The 19,517-nt window shown below is 29.9% G+C and overlaps 3 protein-coding genes across 5 annotated transcripts; 2 read left to right on the top strand and 1 right to left on the bottom strand.

Moving 5' to 3' along the window:
- The first annotated feature begins 805 nt into the window (after positions 1–805).
- LOC140675450 (uncharacterized) lies at positions 806–4,962 on the top strand. 2 transcript variants are annotated; one of them, XM_072909970.1, is made up of 6 exons: positions 806–943; positions 1,018–1,086; positions 1,449–1,682; positions 1,903–3,458; positions 3,551–3,757; positions 4,098–4,962. In XM_072909970.1, exons 3-4 carry the CDS (start codon positions 1,665–1,667, stop codon positions 3,190–3,192), a joined length of 1,308 nt encoding a protein of 435 aa, XP_072766071.1. In that variant the 5' UTR covers positions 806–943; positions 1,018–1,086; positions 1,449–1,664; the 3' UTR covers positions 3,193–3,458; positions 3,551–3,757; positions 4,098–4,962. The 2 variants fall into 2 exon arrangements, with proteins under 2 accessions (XP_072766071.1, XP_072766070.1); XM_072909969.1 differs by having other exon boundaries at positions 904–1,086.
- Positions 4,963–6,860: 1,898 nt separating this feature from the next.
- Positions 6,861–9,488, top strand: LOC140675449 (uncharacterized). Of its 2 annotated transcripts, none has more exons than XM_072909968.1 (3): positions 6,861–7,051; positions 7,137–7,263; positions 7,804–9,488. In XM_072909968.1, the coding sequence occupies exons 2-3, from the start codon at positions 7,252–7,254 to the stop codon at positions 9,109–9,111; spliced, it is 1,320 nt and encodes a 439-aa protein (XP_072766069.1). In that variant the 5' UTR covers positions 6,861–7,051; positions 7,137–7,251; the 3' UTR covers positions 9,112–9,488. The 2 variants fall into 2 exon arrangements, with proteins under 2 accessions (XP_072766069.1, XP_072766068.1); XM_072909967.1 differs by having other exon boundaries at positions 6,861–7,058; positions 7,804–9,487.
- A 2,852-nt stretch (positions 9,489–12,340) lies between these two features.
- On the bottom strand, positions 12,341–15,077 carry LOC140675187 (UPAR/Ly6 domain-containing protein crok). The gene is made up of 3 exons (XM_072909357.1): positions 14,910–15,077; positions 14,086–14,271; positions 12,341–13,731 (listed from the first exon to the last, which is right to left on the bottom strand). The coding sequence occupies exons 1-3, from the start codon at positions 14,968–14,970 to the stop codon at positions 13,514–13,516; spliced, it is 465 nt and encodes a 154-aa protein (XP_072765458.1). The 5' UTR covers positions 14,971–15,077; the 3' UTR covers positions 12,341–13,513.
- Positions 15,078–19,517: the final 4,440 nt, after the last annotated feature.

Below are 19,517 nucleotides of genomic sequence, written 5' to 3'. Positions count from 1 at the left end.
TGACAGAACAAGTTAAAAACATGATCTTTTTCAGTACGCACTTTTGTTTTAAATTATGCATATAATTAAAACATTATAGAAAGTACATATATAATTCAATACATTTTGTTATCTAATAATAAGAGTTGGTGACATAACACACATTGATTCTTTTTGTCTTTTACCAAATAATTATATCTTACAATTAATTATATATATTAAATTAGACAGTATATTTTTTAGACAGAAAGAGAAAAACTTGACTGCAAAACTTTGTAATAATGCATAATTTGTCAAACATATAAAAATTCACTAATGACTCGGATTATATATAATATAAATTCTCTTATATATAACTATACTTATAGTTTACTTTTATATTTATTTCTTTTGTATTTACTACTTGGTGTTTACTTTTCTATGTTATAAAATTTTGAAAACATTTACACCGTTCTCAGAAATTGCACATTGTTAAATTCAAATTCAAAGGTTTTTTTCTTCATTTGGAGGTTCATCAGAAGATAGAATGGAATTTTATATTAACTGAGACTAATTTATAGGTTTTTATACTATTTTCCAAGATCCAAAAGGAGAAGAGTCACTTATATTAAATTTAATTTTTATTTATTAAATATTTATTTGAATATTCAACTCTCTGATTGTTTATAGATAAAAGAAATCTTTCGCAGCGATTGGCAAAATCAATTATAAAAAATTAAGCAAAATTTAATTAATAACTGTCATCAATATTCTGATAAATATAAAATCTTTTCGGTTATATTATATTTTTTATATTTATTTAGTTAATATAAAACGGAATTTCATACTAATGTTTCAAGAAGTAAAACAACAAATAAAACAATAAACAGTTTGAAAGTAGGAGCTAAGATGGAAGGTGAAAAGTATAATTCAACAGGATAAATCTATTGCCAAACAATAACATTATCTAGATCGAATTCTTGCGGTTAGTAAGTCGGTTCTAAACAGAATGTTCAGATTAGTACTGTGTGAAAAACTATAGAACTATTTTCCTTTTAGGAGAGCGTGTTGGACATATAAAAAAATCCAGGAAAATAAGAGACTGTAACTCTCAAAACAGACAAAGAGGTGAGATTTCTAAGTGCGATTTAAAAAGAAATATCGGCGGTTATTTTTATATTTGTATAAATGTAAATTATTTCTGCAATACTAACATTTCGATATTATCCGCGGTTCATACACTTAGTCTGTAGTAAAAAGAAATAAAGGAAATTAGTACTATGCTGAAAAAAGCTGCAGAAGTTTTCATTTTAGAAGAGCTTATCAGACACAATATATAAAAAAATCTAGAAAAATAAAAGTTTATAATTCTCAAAATAGATAAAGAGATGAGATTTTCAAATGTGATCTAAAAAGAAATATCGGTTACTTTCACATTTATATAAATGTATGTTTCAACAATATTAACATTTCGATATTATTGATATTAGGTTCATGTACTTGGTTTGTACTAAAAAAAAATAAAAGAAATTTGTTATCATTTTGACACACACGCACATACATACACATATATGTATATCTGTATACATATCATTGCAATATCATCATTTCTTGAAACTTATCGAAAGCTATTATAAAATAAAGGTCAAATTCAAAATTAGGTCAATTATTCAAGACATATTAACAAAGATACAAAGGAACATAGCATGATGGAAAAACAAAATGTAAGTGTTTTTCTTCTTTTTTTAAATGTATTAAAACGTTAGACAGTATTTTAAATTTTAAATCACGTAAAGTCATTATACCCTCTTTTGCAAATCTATCATCTAACTAACTCGGTTCATTTTTACTGTTACAATTTTAATTATTTTTCTTGAAGAAGATGTATTAAATATATTAATCACACAGTTACAGAATTGATACATATAAAGTTAATATTTTCAGATTCACTCTAATAAAGAAGAAGCAAAGGATGTATCTTTTGAAGCTAAAATCTCTCTGGAAAAGGAGCAGACAATATATTCATCAGATGCAAAAGAAGTAGATGATAGCTTAAGTGAAATTGAAACCTCTTTAAAACAAGAACAGATATTATCTTCGTCGTCTACCAAAGGAGAAAAAAATAAATCTGATGAAACTGATAAAACCTATCTAAAAAATAAGCAGATTACATCTTCATCATCTATATTTTCGCATAATAAGATTTATTGCCGAACACGGTTTGAATCAACTGCATTTGAATATGTTTGGACAATTGATCGCTTTGCAAGCCTTTTTAAGATCGTGGACGTATTAACTTCTGCACCAATGTTGGAAGCAGCACCATATAGGATTCAAATGGAAGTTTTTCATGACGTTACATACGTGATCAAATTTTACATACTTACTGAAACACCATTTACAGGTTTATGTAATATTTCCATCACTTTTTCAAATATAATAATAATAACTTCATCAATGTCGGGCTATATATCAAATAAGACATTGTTATGCGAAACAACAGTGAATACATGGCCTATACATTATGACAAGGTTAACACACTTAAAGTAAATTGCAATTTAGAAATTTTCCATCAAGCTTTAAACGATACTATGCACATGAGTCTACAACCGTTATCTACAATATTGTCAAACAATTTGAAATCTGAAAATTCAAACATCAAAGACGATTCTAAATTTCATAGTAAGAAATTGACGTTTATAATAAATAACAAACATTATAGTGTACCCATAAAACAATTATACGCTACCAACAGTACATATTTTTTAAAACTTTTATGTGAAGATAAAGACTCGATAGAGATAAATGAAAACCCAGAAACTTTTCAAGAAATGTTATCATACATCACAACTGGTTTAATACCGCAATTAACTAGTAATTATAATATTACTAAGTTCCAAAATTTATTAATGATAGCGAATAAATATGACGTACAAAATCTTAAATTGCTATGTGAACACCGATTGCTGCATTGTATTTCAATTCATAATGCTTTAACACTTTTAATATTTGCGACATTATATCGTGCGGAATACTTACAAAAACATGCAGCCCAGTTTATTAAGCTTCATTTTAAAGAAATTATACATGCTTTTGATGCGTTATCAAAGAAACATTTAAATATAATATTTTTAGTAATTCAATGTATTGAGAAATATAATACATCTCCACAATCTGCACCATTGTCCCTCTCATCTCGTTTAATAAAGCGATTTGGACCAATTAATTTCTAGCTCATATCGAAATCATTTAAACAAACGATACAAATTCTCATTTTATGTATAAACAAACGGTAAAAGTTTTTATTTCCACAAATATTTAGATTGCAAGTCACAAATGTTTAGATTGTATCATATTCTGCATTGAATGTACATCAATATGCAGAATTATATTTGATTTTACTTTTATTTGTAGTCATATGAACACAATGCTGTTCTAATATATATATATATATATATATAAGAATTGAAACTCTATTAACTTTTAAACAAATTAATAGGTAATAGTTTTAAACATAGTATTTATAAATGTAATCTGATAAAGAAAAATGTATCAATGGTTACATTAATTTTTACATATGTATTATTTCAGCAACATCTCTCGTTATTGCTCAGCTCATATCGTTTGGGAAAGAAAAACAAAGGAAATCACAGTAATCTCTTTTATATCCATACATGAATTATTCCAAGAATACTATTATTTCGATAGTGTTCGAATATTATAGAAACATTGTGAAAAAAGCTTACATTCGAGATTGATATAATGCAAAACAAACGAGAAGTTACAACGGAAGAACAAGTAAGTTTAACATAAACTTTCCTCACACTTTTTCTTGAGTATACTCGAATACTCGAATACATTAAAATAAAGGAAACGCATTAAAAAGAATTGAAAATAAATTAAAATATTTCTGACATGATTTAAAATCTAGAAAATTTAATACATTCTACCATCTCTAACAAAGAGCACTCATCATCTGCACAAATTCTTTTCCTCTTTTTGCAAGCATGAGACAACTAAACAATTAATCGTATAAACAACTTAGTTTATCTTAGCGGCCGTGTGTAACATTAGTTTGCTCAAAAAATACACTAAATATATTAGAATCAAAACAAGTACAAAAATTGATTATTTTTAGAATTCTTCTACCGCTGATTATATCGAAAGCCTTTCAGAAGAAGAGAAGCAAACAGCTATATTACCTTCGTATAATAAGAGTTATAGCCATATTCGATTTGAAACGAGTACAATTGAGCATACTTGGAAACTCGAGCGTTGCTCGAAATTTTTGAAACTTTTAAAAACATTATCTGTGCCGTTGCCAGAAACAGCTCAATATAGAATTAAAATGGAAATACATATCTCTCGTACCCGGATGGTGGACAAGTTCAGTAAAATTTTATTTTATTACTACAGTACCACTTAATGCTATATGTGATATGGTTATAACTAATACGTATAACAAGAAACTTCTTAATTCGACTTGGGGCACTTTATCGAATATGACCTTGTTATATGAAACTACAATAAAAACGTTGTGAGATAACCTGGAGAAAGATACGCTTACGATTAATTTTACGTTCGAGATTTTTCACCGTAGTTTAACCGATACTATATATATTAAGTCACCATTACCTAGAATATCTTCGACAAAACTAAAATCAAATCTTGACGATGCTCCCGATGGTACAATCACACATTTGTAATAAACGGAGAAAATTATGACATATCTAAAAAGTTATTACACAGTAATAAGTGTGTCGAGTATTTTTATATAATACATGTAACGAAAATATTGCGAATGATGTAATCAAAATAAGTGATAATGAAATGTAAGTTATTTTTAAGATCATGTTAACGTAGGTATATCAGAACCGGTTATTTGGAATCGAAACAACTTTGTTATCATAACAGCAAAACTTTATTAGAAATAGCTAACAAATGCGATTTACAAGATCTTAAATTAATATGTAAAGAATATTTGATACGCTCAATTACAATCAATACTGCTATAAAACTTATACAATTTGCGTTTTTAAATAATGCGGAACATTTAGAAAAGCACGCGGCAAATTTTATTAAATTTTATATGCAGAAAATGATATATACTAAGGAATTCTAATCTTTATCACAAGAACAGTTAGACAAAATAATTAAATCAATCGATAAAATTGAACCGTTTAAACACTTTGAACCAATATAATGTAGTCATAATTATAGTTTTATTTTTTCAACACAGTCTAATTTATAAAAAAATAGATTTCAGTGAAAAACTTATGTTAATTGAATATTTGTTGTATATTTATATATAATACTTGACAACACTATATGTAATTAAGTTTTCAATTCTTTTATAGATAATTTTGTACACTTATCTAAATTTTCTTATTTTAATATTTATATTAATATAAGAGAAATATTAATACCAGCATTCTATATATTACATTTATAATGAAATAAAATTGTTACTTTTTTTCTCTCTATCTCTTTCTTTTTCTCTTTCTAAAATCCAAAGCGCATGAATTGTAAATCGAAGTTAATGAGTTAAAAACTGCATACAATTTTAGTTAAAGTCTTGAGATTCCTTATTTTCGTTTCTTCTTATAAGATAACAGAATAGATGGCAGATGGGTTATACAGAAAGTTAAGAGGTAGCTCAGATTGTGCATTTTCCGCCCTTCCAGTGGCTAATTAAGTGCGCTGTAATGTAATAACGATTAGAATAAAGGCCACCGAGTTACTCTGATGTGAAAAATAAAGCGTCCGACTGGGAAAATCGCCAATATATTGTCTTTTCACAATTTCAGTCGTAATATTTGTTTAGATTTCTAATGACATTAGTGTGTAGAAATAGATAAATGTCATTTTATATAAACGTGATAATTGTATTTCGTAATTTTTTTGTCGTGAAATTTTAATAAACGTTCTAATAAATTGCATCTTTGTTAGATGAGACTCGTGTGCTTGCAGATATCGTGTAATATCATTCTAAATTAGTTTCTAAATTAAATTTGCATAAAATAATATTTTATTTTGCAAACTAAAGTTCTGTCTGCAATCATAATTTTCTGAACTTAGGTTTGAGTTTTAGTACTTTTCATTGTGGAAAATATCACTATACAAATATATATATCAAGACAAGCATCAAGCGTATCATTACCGTGTTTCAATAGTAAGAGAGGGCTTTAGGGCTTTCCATCATATACAACAAAAAGATGAGTGATTGTTATAGCAGTATTATCTCCATCTTGAATACACTTAATCTAGAATAATCTATGTATCTCATTGCTCTAAATAGATGTAACTTTAGAAAAATGTAATTTTTTATTACATCTGCTAAATTATATGTCGCTATAGTCAAGATTTTTGTTGGACAAAGTGAAAACTGATTTATTTCAATTCAATAATGAAAATTTTGATTTCAAATTTTAATTAATTTATAATTTTAATATTTTATATAATTGTGTTTTTTATGTAATTATTTTATATAAATAATTAATATTATTTAAATAAAAATTAAATAATTATATATAATTTTAAATTTTATGATTCTAGAGTTACTTCAATTTAAATAAATAAATAAATAGATTGTACACACATACACACACACACACATACATATATATATGTGTATATATTAATTGCATTATAATATATACATTTAAATATAAACATTTTCAAAATTTTGATAAAGACAATTTTCTTTTAAAAAATAAAAATTGCCTTTAGTTACATTCTAATTTATTTAACCCAATAAATTTAATATTAACGGTTACAAAATAAAATTTTATAATGATTTAAAGGAAAATAAGAAATAAAAGAAATAAAAAGAATTAAAAAAGATAAAAGGTGAAACATATAAGATGAAGGTTATAGTTCAAAATAAATATATTACCAAAACGATAACAATATTGTCGAAATCGAGCATTTTCCTCTGGAATGCTACAGTCGAGACAAATCGGTTAAAAAGTATATTATATAAATGAGTGTTATTGAGTGGCATAAAGAACAAGAAGAAGTTTTTGTCTTAGAGAAGAGAATACCAAAGGCATAACAAAAAAAATTTTGCATAATTAACTTTCAAACAAAGAAGTAAAAGGTTTTTAAAAATACTTTATATTAGAAGGAAAAGTATCAATTATAATATGTCGTATTTATATTTATTTTATTATTTCAGTAATATCAAACTCAACACTAAAGTATTATAATCAAAATATATTTTAAGTTAACAATAAGCCTTGAAACTTGAAGCCTTTAAAACTCAAGCGTTTGATAAGAGAATAAGAAATACAATGGAAAAACTAGTAAGTTCTCAATTCTTCTTTTAAATTCGTTCATTTTTTCTAGCATGTGTCATTAGAATGCTAAGACACACAAACACACACAGCACACGCAATATTTTAACCATAATCATAAATCAATTTATTTGTAATATTTTATAATATTTTAAAATGCTAATTTAATTTATCTTATTATATACTTAATAAATAAAAGAAGTATATAACATGTGCCACTCATGGAATCTATTCGTTCTTTTATCACATTCAGCACAAGGCAATTAAATTATACAATTAATAATTATTGTATAAACGAGGAAGCATGCTTGTTAATTATTACTGCAAAATTTTATCTCATTTTTTCACAAAATATTCAAATATTTATGAAATCAATGTAATTGATAAAAAAGATCGTATGTTATAAATTCCTCTTGTCAATCTATTATTAGTCATTCAGTCCATTTTTGATTGAGTTATTAGAAAATGTTATTTTGTTAGAAGAAAAAGTACTACAAATGGTTTTCATTCTCTTTAGACTTAATCGATATATAATTTGATCATTTTCAGAATTTTATCAAAAAAGAAGAACCAGATATTTTCACCGAAATCTATCCTAAAGAAGAAACGAAAATTAATAAAATCTTTCTTAAAGATTTCTCATTAAAAACAAAAGAGGATATCTTCAATGAAACTAATTCTTTCGTAAAAGAGGAAAATATTTTTAAAAAAGAAGAAGAAAGTATCTTAATTCACTCCAAAAAGGAAGCAGACGATACTCTCACCAAAATCATGCCGAAACAGAAGGAAACAGTATCTCAATCTTTATATAATAAGTCATATTCCCGGACATGGTTTAGCTCAAGTATAGTTGAATACACTTGGGAAATTGATCGTGCCATTACGCTTTTTAAAATTACAAAAGAATTTTTTTCCACAATGTTTCCGGAAACAGGTCTATACAGGATTAAATTAACTATTGATACTGATACGTCTGAAATATTGAAAAGTATACTAAAATTTTATTTGCTTACTGAAACAGAGTTTATTGGTGTATGTGACGTTTGTGTTATCAATCCGACAAGTTTTCACAAAATACTTTGTCAATCGACCTCAGGTTTAATAACGAATATGACATTATTATATGAAACTACACTAGAATTATTGGAAAAATATTTATTTGTTAAAAACAGTCTTACACTGTATTTCGAGTTTGAAATTCTTAATCAATTTTTTACTCGAAGTATACACATGAATGTAATACCATCAAGTACAACATTAGACAAAGAATTGATTCGTGATTGTTCACTTCTCAATTTTATAGATAAAGAAATTATTACGTTTAAGATAAAAGGAGAATGTTATAATTTACCCGAGAAAGTACTACGTGCTACTAATAGTAAGTATTTTAATAAGATATGCGATCTGTTTGAAAATATAAAAGACAGAACATATAAGATAGAGGTAAACGATATGCCAATGGCTTTTAAGGAAATGTTATCATTTATTTTATCTGGTCTATTGCCAGATCTGCTTAATTATTACAAGCTTCGAGATTTACTACTAGTAGCTCATAAATATGATGTACAAACTCTTAAAGTAATATGTGAACAATATTTGCTACGTATGATTAATATTCAAAATTCTATCGATCTTATACAACTTGCATTTTCATGCAATGCAAAATCCTTAGAAAAATATACAGCACTATTTATTAAGTTGTATTTAAAGGAAGTTTTACATATTAAAGAATTTCAACTTTTATCACAAACAGATGTAGATAAGATAATAGAATTAATTTCTAATATTAAAATACCGCTTGAATCTCAAGAATTTATTAACTTGCCACGTCTTAATACGCCTCAATACAACATCTAATATATACATATGCATAATTTCTGATAGCTATTTTTACCTAATATAATTATCATTTAAACTATTATATTTTACGTTTATTATTAGCTAAGAAATTCTTCTTGTAATAAAAATCTTTCAATTTCTTCTCATAAACATTTACATTATAAATACTGATTAATTTTTGTGTTGCATATATACGGATTTAATCTTTTTTCATACACTTAATTTATATAATTATATATATATATATATAAACATGTATATATATATATATATATAATAAAATACAAAAAGTAAAGAATCATTTAAGAAATCATCTTTTTATTGTAGATTCAAGATTAAAAATTAGGCCAGCAATTTGTTTGAAGGAAGAAAAAGTGTTTTTACTTGATTTGGCTTGTGTGTATTTACATAGTTATATAGTTATATATATATATATAGTTATATATAATAATATGTATAATTTATAAGTTTAATGCTCACTTATCATAAATATTAGCTTTTAATGTTCAATTGCAAACATTTATATATGGTTTTTGACGTAAATAAAATATAATTTTAGATTTGTGTAGACTTTATATACGCAAAACTTATATTAAATATTTTAAAATAATTATAAATTCTCTTTAGAAAAGAATTTTAAAAAATCAAATTTAATGACAAAGAACTTCTACAAATATTAATTTTTTGTTTATTATTGAAACTATTGCACGCATTTAAATTTCTAAACTTTCTCGTTAGATTATAATAAACCTTGTAAATGAACAAAAATTCTTTTCTTACTTGTTAGAATAGAAATTCTTTTATGTCAATTGTATAAAATAAAATTATATAAAATGAAATAAAAATCTAAGTTGAAGATGTGAAATAAATTGTACATCGTATGACACATAACTTAATTAAACTCCTCTTTGACTTTCACTTATCCTCATTTCTTTTGTAAAATGACGACCGCGTTATGAAAATAGGAAATGCCGTTAGAGAGGTGAGCAGCATCATGCACTTCCTTGTGGCGGTTAATTAAGCACGCCGTGATGTAATAACAGCCAGAATGCGGGCGTCGAGCCACTCTACGGTGGAAAGTAAAGCATCCGGTTGGGAAAATTGCTAATATACCACCCTTCTTTCCAAAATCTTAATGCGATCTTAAAGTTATGATCCTCTGCATCCTAAAAGAGATCAATGAATACAGATTTGAGGGAAGACAGTATATTTTGTAAACTTTTTGTAAGATTATCTCCGTGAAATTGTGTCAAAAGACTTGATAAATTACATTGTTAATGACTCGTGTCTTTAGAAACCATAATAATTTTAGATAAATCTTTTTTATTATAATCTTATCGTTTTTTCCTTTAATGAATAATTTTCATTAACGATTTTTCTATCTAGCAAGAATTTTATTTGCATTCCTAAAGCTTTATTCGCAAAAACATCGCAAGTATTCTTAAACAATTTTTTTTTCTCTTGACACCTTAACATTTTTCGTCTCATTTGCCATCAAATCAAGAATCGTGCTCCGATTTACCTACGGAAATCTTTCGATGTTATATTGCGGGGAGGATCGTAGGACATGATAAGACCTTTCCGAAGTATTATCAGCCACCGCTGTTGCTGTCGCTGTAATGCTCGGGCCACGACGATCTTAATTATCGCACGGTATCCCAAGTAACGAGGGTTGGCACGTGGTGACGTAATGTACGAGAAGGGCCTAAATAGCCGAGACCATTGTTATACGTACAACGCGCACGTCGGATCTGTTAAGGCATTAATAGTCTCGTGTGACGTAATTAACTCGCGGTCGACGAATTTCCGGCATTACGGCATGACGTACGCTCAGGAGGGCGTCCTTGATACCGGAAGCGAATCCGCGACAGCAGCCGACTTGAGGGTTCAAGGCGTCGCCGTCGGGCGCAATTCCTTCCTGCAAAAGTCTGGATCGCAAAGACCGTCATTTAGGAATTTCGCATAATACGCGTTTAGCACACGTGCCAGTGACGTGTGATGAATGAGATGCGCAGTGTACAGGGTGTCCCGATGTGATTTCATTTGGATATCACGTAAAGAAACTTTATTTAGGTACTGCAAATACTACTATTTCAATGACAAATGCTTTTACCGCCTTACCGATATATTAAATGTGTCTGACAACCAAATCTTTCATTTAAGAAATTAAATATATAATAATTCTTTAATGCAAAACCAACCACAATTGATAAACATCTAGGTTTTAATTTACTTTTAAATTTATTAATTCAGTTTAATCATCAGAATGGAAAAATGTTTTAAAAAAATATTACCTCTACATATTTTGTTCATGACTGCCTTATCTCTGTGTATATAAATTCTTAAATAGTCTCTAGATTTTTAAAGGGAATTAAGCTTACAAAGTCATTAATTTTGCGGCCATGAATTGAGTAAAATAAAAGCGTATAAAAATAAGCATGAGATTAGCGAGTATCATAAATCCAGATAAGAAAGGATGCTGTAATCTAGTCGTGGCGTTAAACGCGGCTGAAATAACGTAAGTTGCACTTAAGCAGGCGTAAACAGCCAGCAAATGAGAATTTCGCGCAGATGCGATCAGCAGCGCTACGGAAAACATTAATCTCCCGGCTTGCGAGGTGCGTTTTCTCCTCAGAGTTGCCGCAAAAAGTCAGTCAAGTCGAGAGACAAAAGTAGCTTTCATTTTCGCCGCGTTTTTCCACTCCGTTAATGTTACCGTGGGACGTGCGCGAGCACGTCTAATGGCTTCTCAAAGATTCCCGACCAAACAAAAAAACTGCAAAAAAATGTGGAAAAAATGAAGTAAATTGTTAAACTTAAAACGACGCATAAATCGCAAAATATTCAATGGAAAAAATATAAAGAAAGAATATATTAATTTTTTGTATTAATTAAATGTATATATTTAATTCGATGCTAGTATTCATGAAGATTGATGCTCGTATATACTCAACTTTTCTCTCTCTCTCTCTCTCTCTCTCTCTCTAGATATATATATATATATATATATATATATATATATATATATGTTTTTCTTTTTCATTCTTTCTATTTGTATCTATAATAAAAGTTTTATTTAAAATAATGTGCATTTTATTTAAGTAATGTGCATGTTTATGTTATATTTACGTATATTTTTTTATTAATATATAATAATAAAGAAGTATAAAATTGAATTATACATATCTATTTTGTTTTAGTTACATAATATATACGTTTTTAGATAGAAAAATATAAAACTTGAAAATTTTAAAAATTGTATGACACATAAATATTCGAAAGATTTAGAGTAACAACGTGGCGAGCAGCATGAAAGAATTATGTGAGATTCTTAATTTGGGATGTATGATTTAATAATAATAATACGTTAATTAAACTACAGTAAAAAATTGCAGTAATCTGTATAAAGTTCATAATGAAATTTATGAACTATATAAGAATTTTAAACTTAAAGATACTTTTCTGATCATGTATGTAAAATACATATGATTTAACTCGTCGTTACTCTAAATTTTAATCGGCATACTATTCTAAGTAGACTAAAAGCAATTGAACACTTTTGCATGAAAAAGGCACTTTTGAGTACTTGAACTTTCGTTAAGATATTATTGCACTAACAAAATGAAATAAGAGAATTAACAATTTATCTTATATTGGTTATTATTAATGTTACTCTTTTATACTAATTTCACGCAAAATTTTCTCCCGGAATGTAATAATAAATAAATCTTCACTGAATTAGTTTGTTCTTAGTTATCTGTAGTCAAATTTAATTAATTAGTCACCTTAGCTTAATTATATTATAAATGAATCACATCTCATGGCATTCTTAATAATGCCAAATCTGGACGGATATACTATCATTTAAATTATTTACATGTACGAAAATTAGAACGAGAGATCTATTAATATATCGTATATGGACGGATATATTATTTAAAGTATCTACAAGCTGACTCTTTTATTTGAGACCGGAAATAACATTATGCTTTTTGGTAATTTCAAAATTGATTTTTATCTAACAATAAAATTTGATTATTATCTATTAAAAATTGTGTATTAAATATTGAAAATTCAAGAAAGTAAAAAAGACTCACAATTTTTTAAAAATATATGTAATATATACAATTTTTCCTTTTTTAATTATTTAAAAAGAAATTTAGAGAGAAATTTAATATATATAAAAAGGAACGAAAAATGTTATAATAATAGCTTCTATAATCAAAATTTCTCTCGTTAAGAAAAAACTAAAATCCTTGGGAAATATATTTCTGCTATAATTTTCCGACTCATGTTAATTATATAATTTAAACTTTCACTTCTTATAACAAAGACTTCATTAAACCATTTCTTTTTAATCGTCAATATTTCTCTTTTTCTTCATTTGTTGAAAACTTGACGAACTCTAAAAACTTTTCATTCACTTAAAATAAAATAGCGTAACGATAGTGCCACATGCCACGAGAAGCAACGTGGCGAAAGATGCCAGACCAGAAGCTGCATTGCATGCGTCCTCAGAGCAGTAACATTCCTGCCAGTAAACTCCGTTCTCGCGAACGCCCCAGTTACAGACCCCTGTGACTCCTGTACTGGCGACGGAGGCGCATCGTCGGATTACTTGTCGCCACCTGCCGTCCCCTTGAACATTACCATTACGATTAATTAATTAATTAACTAATGAACGCGTTATTAAACACTTATTTTTCGTCTAATTATTAGCAGATCGGGAAAATAATCTTTAACAGTCACAACAAGTTCAAAGAGCGTTAAATTTTCTATAATTTTAGCGTAGAAAATTAAATAGAAAACTATGTCTGAGTTTCTGGATCTGAAATTTTCATGAAAATGTGTTAAATTTGATTTCTCCATTTATTACTGAATGGAAGATAGTCCAACTTATCTTCGCAATTGCCTTACGTCTAAGAAATTCTGTCTACATTATCATTTTGTTACATTACTAAATATCTCACTTTTGCAAATAAGTGTACTTACAGATGAAACCACGCGGGCTCTGCTCGGTGTACTTAACGCAAAATGTGCCGGGCATATGCGATTCCTCGCTGTTGCACTCGATAGGCACGTTTCTCTCTTTGTCAAAATACGAATAGGCCCCACAAAGATCCTCACCCTTTGGATCCATATCAGAACTGCATTGATAACAGCGTATTGCCTCAGTACCTGGTGTATTTCAAAATAACGCAATAGCGTTAATCACATCTTGCTGTCAATTAGCAACGCTAAAGTATGTTGGAGCAAACTCCAGTAAGCTAGAAATTACTGCAATATGCAGTAAATTATAATCACATGTTCAAAGTATCTAATTAGTACAATTGAGATATAATTGATGAAAACCTCAATTCCTAACCTAGAAAAAATATTAATGAACGAGAAATATTTTCATATTTCTTTTCACGTTTTTAATTATTTCTCTATTCTCTTTTCATGAAAAAAAGATTTTCTTGTTATTCAATTTGTTCTTACTCTCTATAACAATGAAATAAATACATTCCTGTTCAAGTATATACACTTATATGTATATTTATTTAGTTTTCCCATCACGTATTATATTTTACATTTTGCTAAAAATATCCAAAAAAACATTCATTTATTTTGGGGCATATCAGATCAAATAAGATTAAAATTATAAAAAAACTATCAAAAATAGAACAACTCTCACGCCCATAATACGCCCGTAAACAATCAAGGCTGACCATAAGGTTCGTTTCTAAGATGGCCGTGGACTTGGTTTGTACCAAAACTTCAGGCGTGTCTATCTTTCTATTTATTCTCGACATTCTCAGATGAAAAAATCTCACCTGTCGTGACAAACAACAGCAACACGCAACACAAAACACCCACAATGTTGTTTCGCATCATCGTTAAGCCGCTCTCCAGGATTTCCCTTTCGGAGCGAGCTACACGCGTGTTCTTCTACACAACATAGAACGCGCACTGCACGTACGCACCTGACGTCATTCATTGGGTGTAACTGTTACGTAGTAAGCCGACGATCCCTTTCCAACCGTTTCTCTTTCTCGCCAGCGGCGGATCGAGACGCATAAAGTGCCCTGGGTGCAACATAATTTCCGCAGAGCTCTCTGTATAATCCCCCTTTCTCAAAGTTTCAAGCCTGATTAGCTCGATTAGCTTTTAAGAGGATGTTTAACTTTTAAGGGGGTGTTCAAGTTTAATTAATGTAAAATTTAATATCAAGTTATCGTTGATTTTCCGTAAATAGTGATTAACATACCTGTCTACCGCGAAAGATATTTACAAAAGACTAAGATTAAAAATATTATTATATTATTATATTTATAAAGCACATTATAACATCATAATAGAAATTTTTTAGATTTAATTTTATTTTGGTTATTTTTGTTTTTATTTGTGCGCTAAATCGTGTGCCGAAATCTTTTACATAGGTATATTTGCCAAATGATTTAATACAACTTTAAAGAAAACATTCTATTTATTTAGACATATCATAAAAGACTTTTTTTCACAATTATTTAAATCAATTAAAATCATGTTTTCAAACATTTATTTATAAATTTATTTATAAATATGGAAATTATAATAAAGAAATTTTTTTCAGTTTCAGTTTTATCAGTTGCTATAAAATATATAATTAAAAAAAATCTTCGCAAAAAAACCTATTATGAAGAAGCGGCTTAAAGAAGAGAGACACCTTATAAGAGATCACAGTTAACGAAGTCGACGAGCTGGCAAACTAGTTTGATGTCGCTACTTGTTAAGTCAAAGTTTTCGAATTAAGATAAGAGCATAGAGAGCTTCGCGGTATCCCATCTTTCAAGTAAACACAAGGAACGAGCACTTGTATATTTTCCACAAAAAACGCATCTCGGAATGTTTCAGTTTGTTTACGTCGCAAAGTGGCACGCAACAGTGTTTTGATGCAAATCGGAAAACGATACCTATCTCTATTAAAACAGACCAGATATATACATATATATATATATATATATATATATATATATATATATATATATATATGCAGTAGATAAAACAAATATTTAAATTTTTCATCCTTCTCAGGGAATTTCACATACAAAAAATGCGTAGCTACAAAGTGCTTTGTTCAGCATAAAATATTTCTTGACAGAAGCACTTTACACAGCAATATTTTTCTCCTTTTTACGTAAAATTATCCCAAAGAAGATAAAATGTGCAAATAATTTTTTTAAATTAAATGTATCCTCTATTATTATTAATACTATATCCTCAATTTATTGTTGATATTGTAGTTTATGTGTTGCAATTATAAATTCAAAATATGTTATAATTTATAATATAAAATTAAAAATTTAGGTTCAAAGATTTTATTATTTCTCATAAGTTTTATATTCGCGAAACTTTATATTATTATATTTTTATATTTTTACAAGTTTATACACATAATTTATATACAATAATTTTTAAACATATAAACTTTTTCAGATAATAATTCCTCAGTAAATTGGTTTTTCCGCTTTCAAGCAAAATTATATATTGCCTCTCAAACGTGTTTGCGAAATCTCGATGTATCTTTAATCGCGCAGGAAGTTTTAGATCATTTCTCCTCAATCTCGCTACCAATCTGCACCACCCTTGTTGCGAAAAGACGCATTTGGAGCCGCTGATCGGAATTCTCCTGTGATTGGAAGTAAACTCGATCCCATCGCAACCTTGACACCCTCTTTGGCTCCTCGCGCGAAACAGATAGCCTCAGTAAATTATTCAAAACGTACCCTCTATGATCTATAGAGGCGTCCCTAAGCCTGGCACCGGCAATCTATCCTCTCTACTGCCCTCCTCCTCTTTCACTTTCTCTCATCCCTCCGACTGGCCTGTCCGTTCCTACCGCAAAATTCACCTCCTCGCCCTTGTCTACCGTCTACTGTCTTCTTCTGGCTCTTCTCCGTCCCCTCATCACCCTATTTTCTCGGTTTTCTCTCTATCCGCCCACTCCTCCCTCCCCCCCCCCCGACTTACCCGCCGCTTCTTCTCATCTGGCACAGCGTCCTCGGGGGAATTCCGACTTTTCTGACAGCCGCCACCGCATTTATCTCATCCAGCATCTACGGATGAGCTTACAAAGGCGACTCGGAATCCAATAAGTCTGATAACGCGCGCGATTTCCGCGAATGTACACAAGCCGGCCAGTCACACCGATAATCGCCAACGTATTGATTTCGCTGACAAACACATTTCGTCGCTATTCGGATCGATTGATCGACAGTTATGTGATATCTTCAAATTTCTAACAAAACTCTAAATATAAATAAAAAAAGAATTTACAATTAAAGGAAGAATTAAGAAATTGATATTTTAATATTCAAGTCGACAACAAGCATTATTAATATAATAATATGCAATTTGAGTGTTTTACTAAAATTTTATAATATATTACTACTAAATATATACGTATAGGTAGGTAGCAGAATTATGTGTGTATCCTATTTCGTTTTATCTACAAAATTTTCTAATTATTTTATTTTTTGTCTCGCGATATATACTTCGCAACGACTGCTATGACCAAATAAAACAGTGCGCTGTGAAACTTGCTTATCTTCTAAAAACTGTTCCATAAATTTCCGACGATTCGTCGGGAGCGAGATGACAAGAACAAGTGAGAGAGAAGAAAGAGAACAATTGTCGGCAATTGAAGCTAGAGCGCTGCCAGATGTCGACCAGGTAAAGTTCGAAACTCGTTCGCTCGAGGAATGTTGAGGATAACTAACTATCGTATAATAAAGCGAAATATCTCTCATATAAAACGAGAAGATACTGTAACACATGTTATTAAATTCAAACTTTAAATAATATTATAATAATAATAAAGCCGAGCACGAAAGTATTTATAGAAGATGTATCACATATTATGATATCGATATAAATAGCGTTGATATAATTATTAGATATTACTTCGCTCACGAGAGATTGGCGATGACTTCCTCTCATCACTCGGGAAAAGCTCGGGATGCTTTTGCGAAATGACTTTACTAGCGTGCGTGGGAAGGAAAATTGGCGAGGAAACGACGGAGTTAGATAACATTGTGTCATGTGTATTCGCATCACGGATGATTCTGGAGCATCTCCCGCGCTTTCTCTCGTAGAGTGGAAGGAACATGTGTGTTAACCCCTTTTCCGCGGCAAACTGCCGCACCGGGTGCCACTCGCTTTCGCAATCGTTCCGCACATTCGAGCATTTTCGCGGATAATATTCTATCGCGCGGCGCATATCGCGATACACATGAGTCAGATGCTGAAAAGTATCGTGGAATCCCTGGCTTTTCCTCGCATGTGTATCTCGACTTCGCTCGATTTGCTCGAGTATATTCGAATGCCGTGCTCTTACCAGAATGCAAATGTAGATAAATGCTAGAGTAAATTTCCGTAAGATATCTCTTATTTTAATTATCAATTATAGATAGCAGAAAATTAGATAATCATTAAACGTACATAGTTTGCATAGAAATTTCTAAAATATGAAGGAGACCACTTCGCGAGAGAAAGAACGGAACGGTAAATTAAGAATGTTGTTTTTTATATATATTCTTAAAAGATTAAAGAATAAAATATGCAAAAAACATGCTCGCCAGAATTTATAAGGTAAAAATTTTATATAGTTAAATCTTTACCATGAAGAATTTCCAGACAAAGTATAAATCTAGAATCTGCGATCTAAAATATTTTATCTCGGCGATTTAAATCGCCGTTATGACATCGTTGCCGTCGGTCCGTCTGCGCAGCATCCACTTATCCATGAATATGACAGAACGCGACGTTGCGTTTACGCGAGGGACGCATCGATCCGCGTTGTCGCCAAATACGATTTCATCGGAAAACGATAAAGAGGTACCTCCTGGCCTGCGCTCCTGCCATCGCCCCCGCCCGGAAAGCTGCAAATCGATGGGGTGCGTATTTTATTTAAATTCTCGGAAAAGAGCGAGAGAGAAAGAGAGACGGGATGCGACGCAAATTTGCAATTTCAAAATATTCCAGCGAGTCTACGAGCGCCGGGGGGTAGACTGCGAGGGGCGGGGGAGAGGACAGAGGGGATTTAAATCCCCTCGCGTACTCTCGTCCCGACGCAATTGTTATTTTAATTCGACTTTTTGTCATTAGCTCGCCGCTAATTCGGCCGAACTCGCCGCGCTTCCATAATGCTTCTTTATTGCTGTCTCCTTTTTTTTCAGCCGGTTTCTCTCTGTCTCTATCTCTTTCTCTCTTTCTTTTAGTCGTAGCCAGTCTCATTAAAACGATGTCAGATCGACGGCCGAGTGCTCAGACGTCTGAAGTACATACAGCTTCCGTCAGTTCGAGAGCGGAAAAATTACTTCGTGTCTCACCAAATCAAGGAGTTTTTTGCTTATTTTTCGCTCGTTTCGCCGGAAAATGTGCATTTCTTTGATTTGGCAAAT

The sequence above is a fragment of the Anoplolepis gracilipes genome, chromosome 17, assembly GCF_047496725.1.
Source record: "Anoplolepis gracilipes chromosome 17, ASM4749672v1, whole genome shotgun sequence".
In the NCBI taxonomy this organism is placed as follows: Eukaryota; Metazoa; Arthropoda; class Insecta; order Hymenoptera; family Formicidae; genus Anoplolepis; species Anoplolepis gracilipes.
The sequence above is the reverse complement of the archived record's forward strand: the minus strand, read 5'-3'. Positions and strand labels throughout refer to the sequence as shown.

Bases quoted from the DNA above. Each gene is read 5' to 3' on its own strand.
- LOC140675187 (XM_072909357.1), bottom strand. From the start codon at position 14,970: ATGATGCGAAACAACATTGTGGGTGTTTTGTGTTGCGTGTTGCTGTTG. The intron at 14,272-14,909 runs GTGAGATTTTTT...GAAATACACCAG, and splicing joins GCTGTTGTTTGTCACGACAG to GTACTGAGGCAATACGCTGT. The intron at 13,732-14,085 runs GTAAGTACACTT...GTAATGTTCAAG, and splicing joins GAGCCCGCGTGGTTTCATCT to GGGACGGCAGGTGGCGACAA.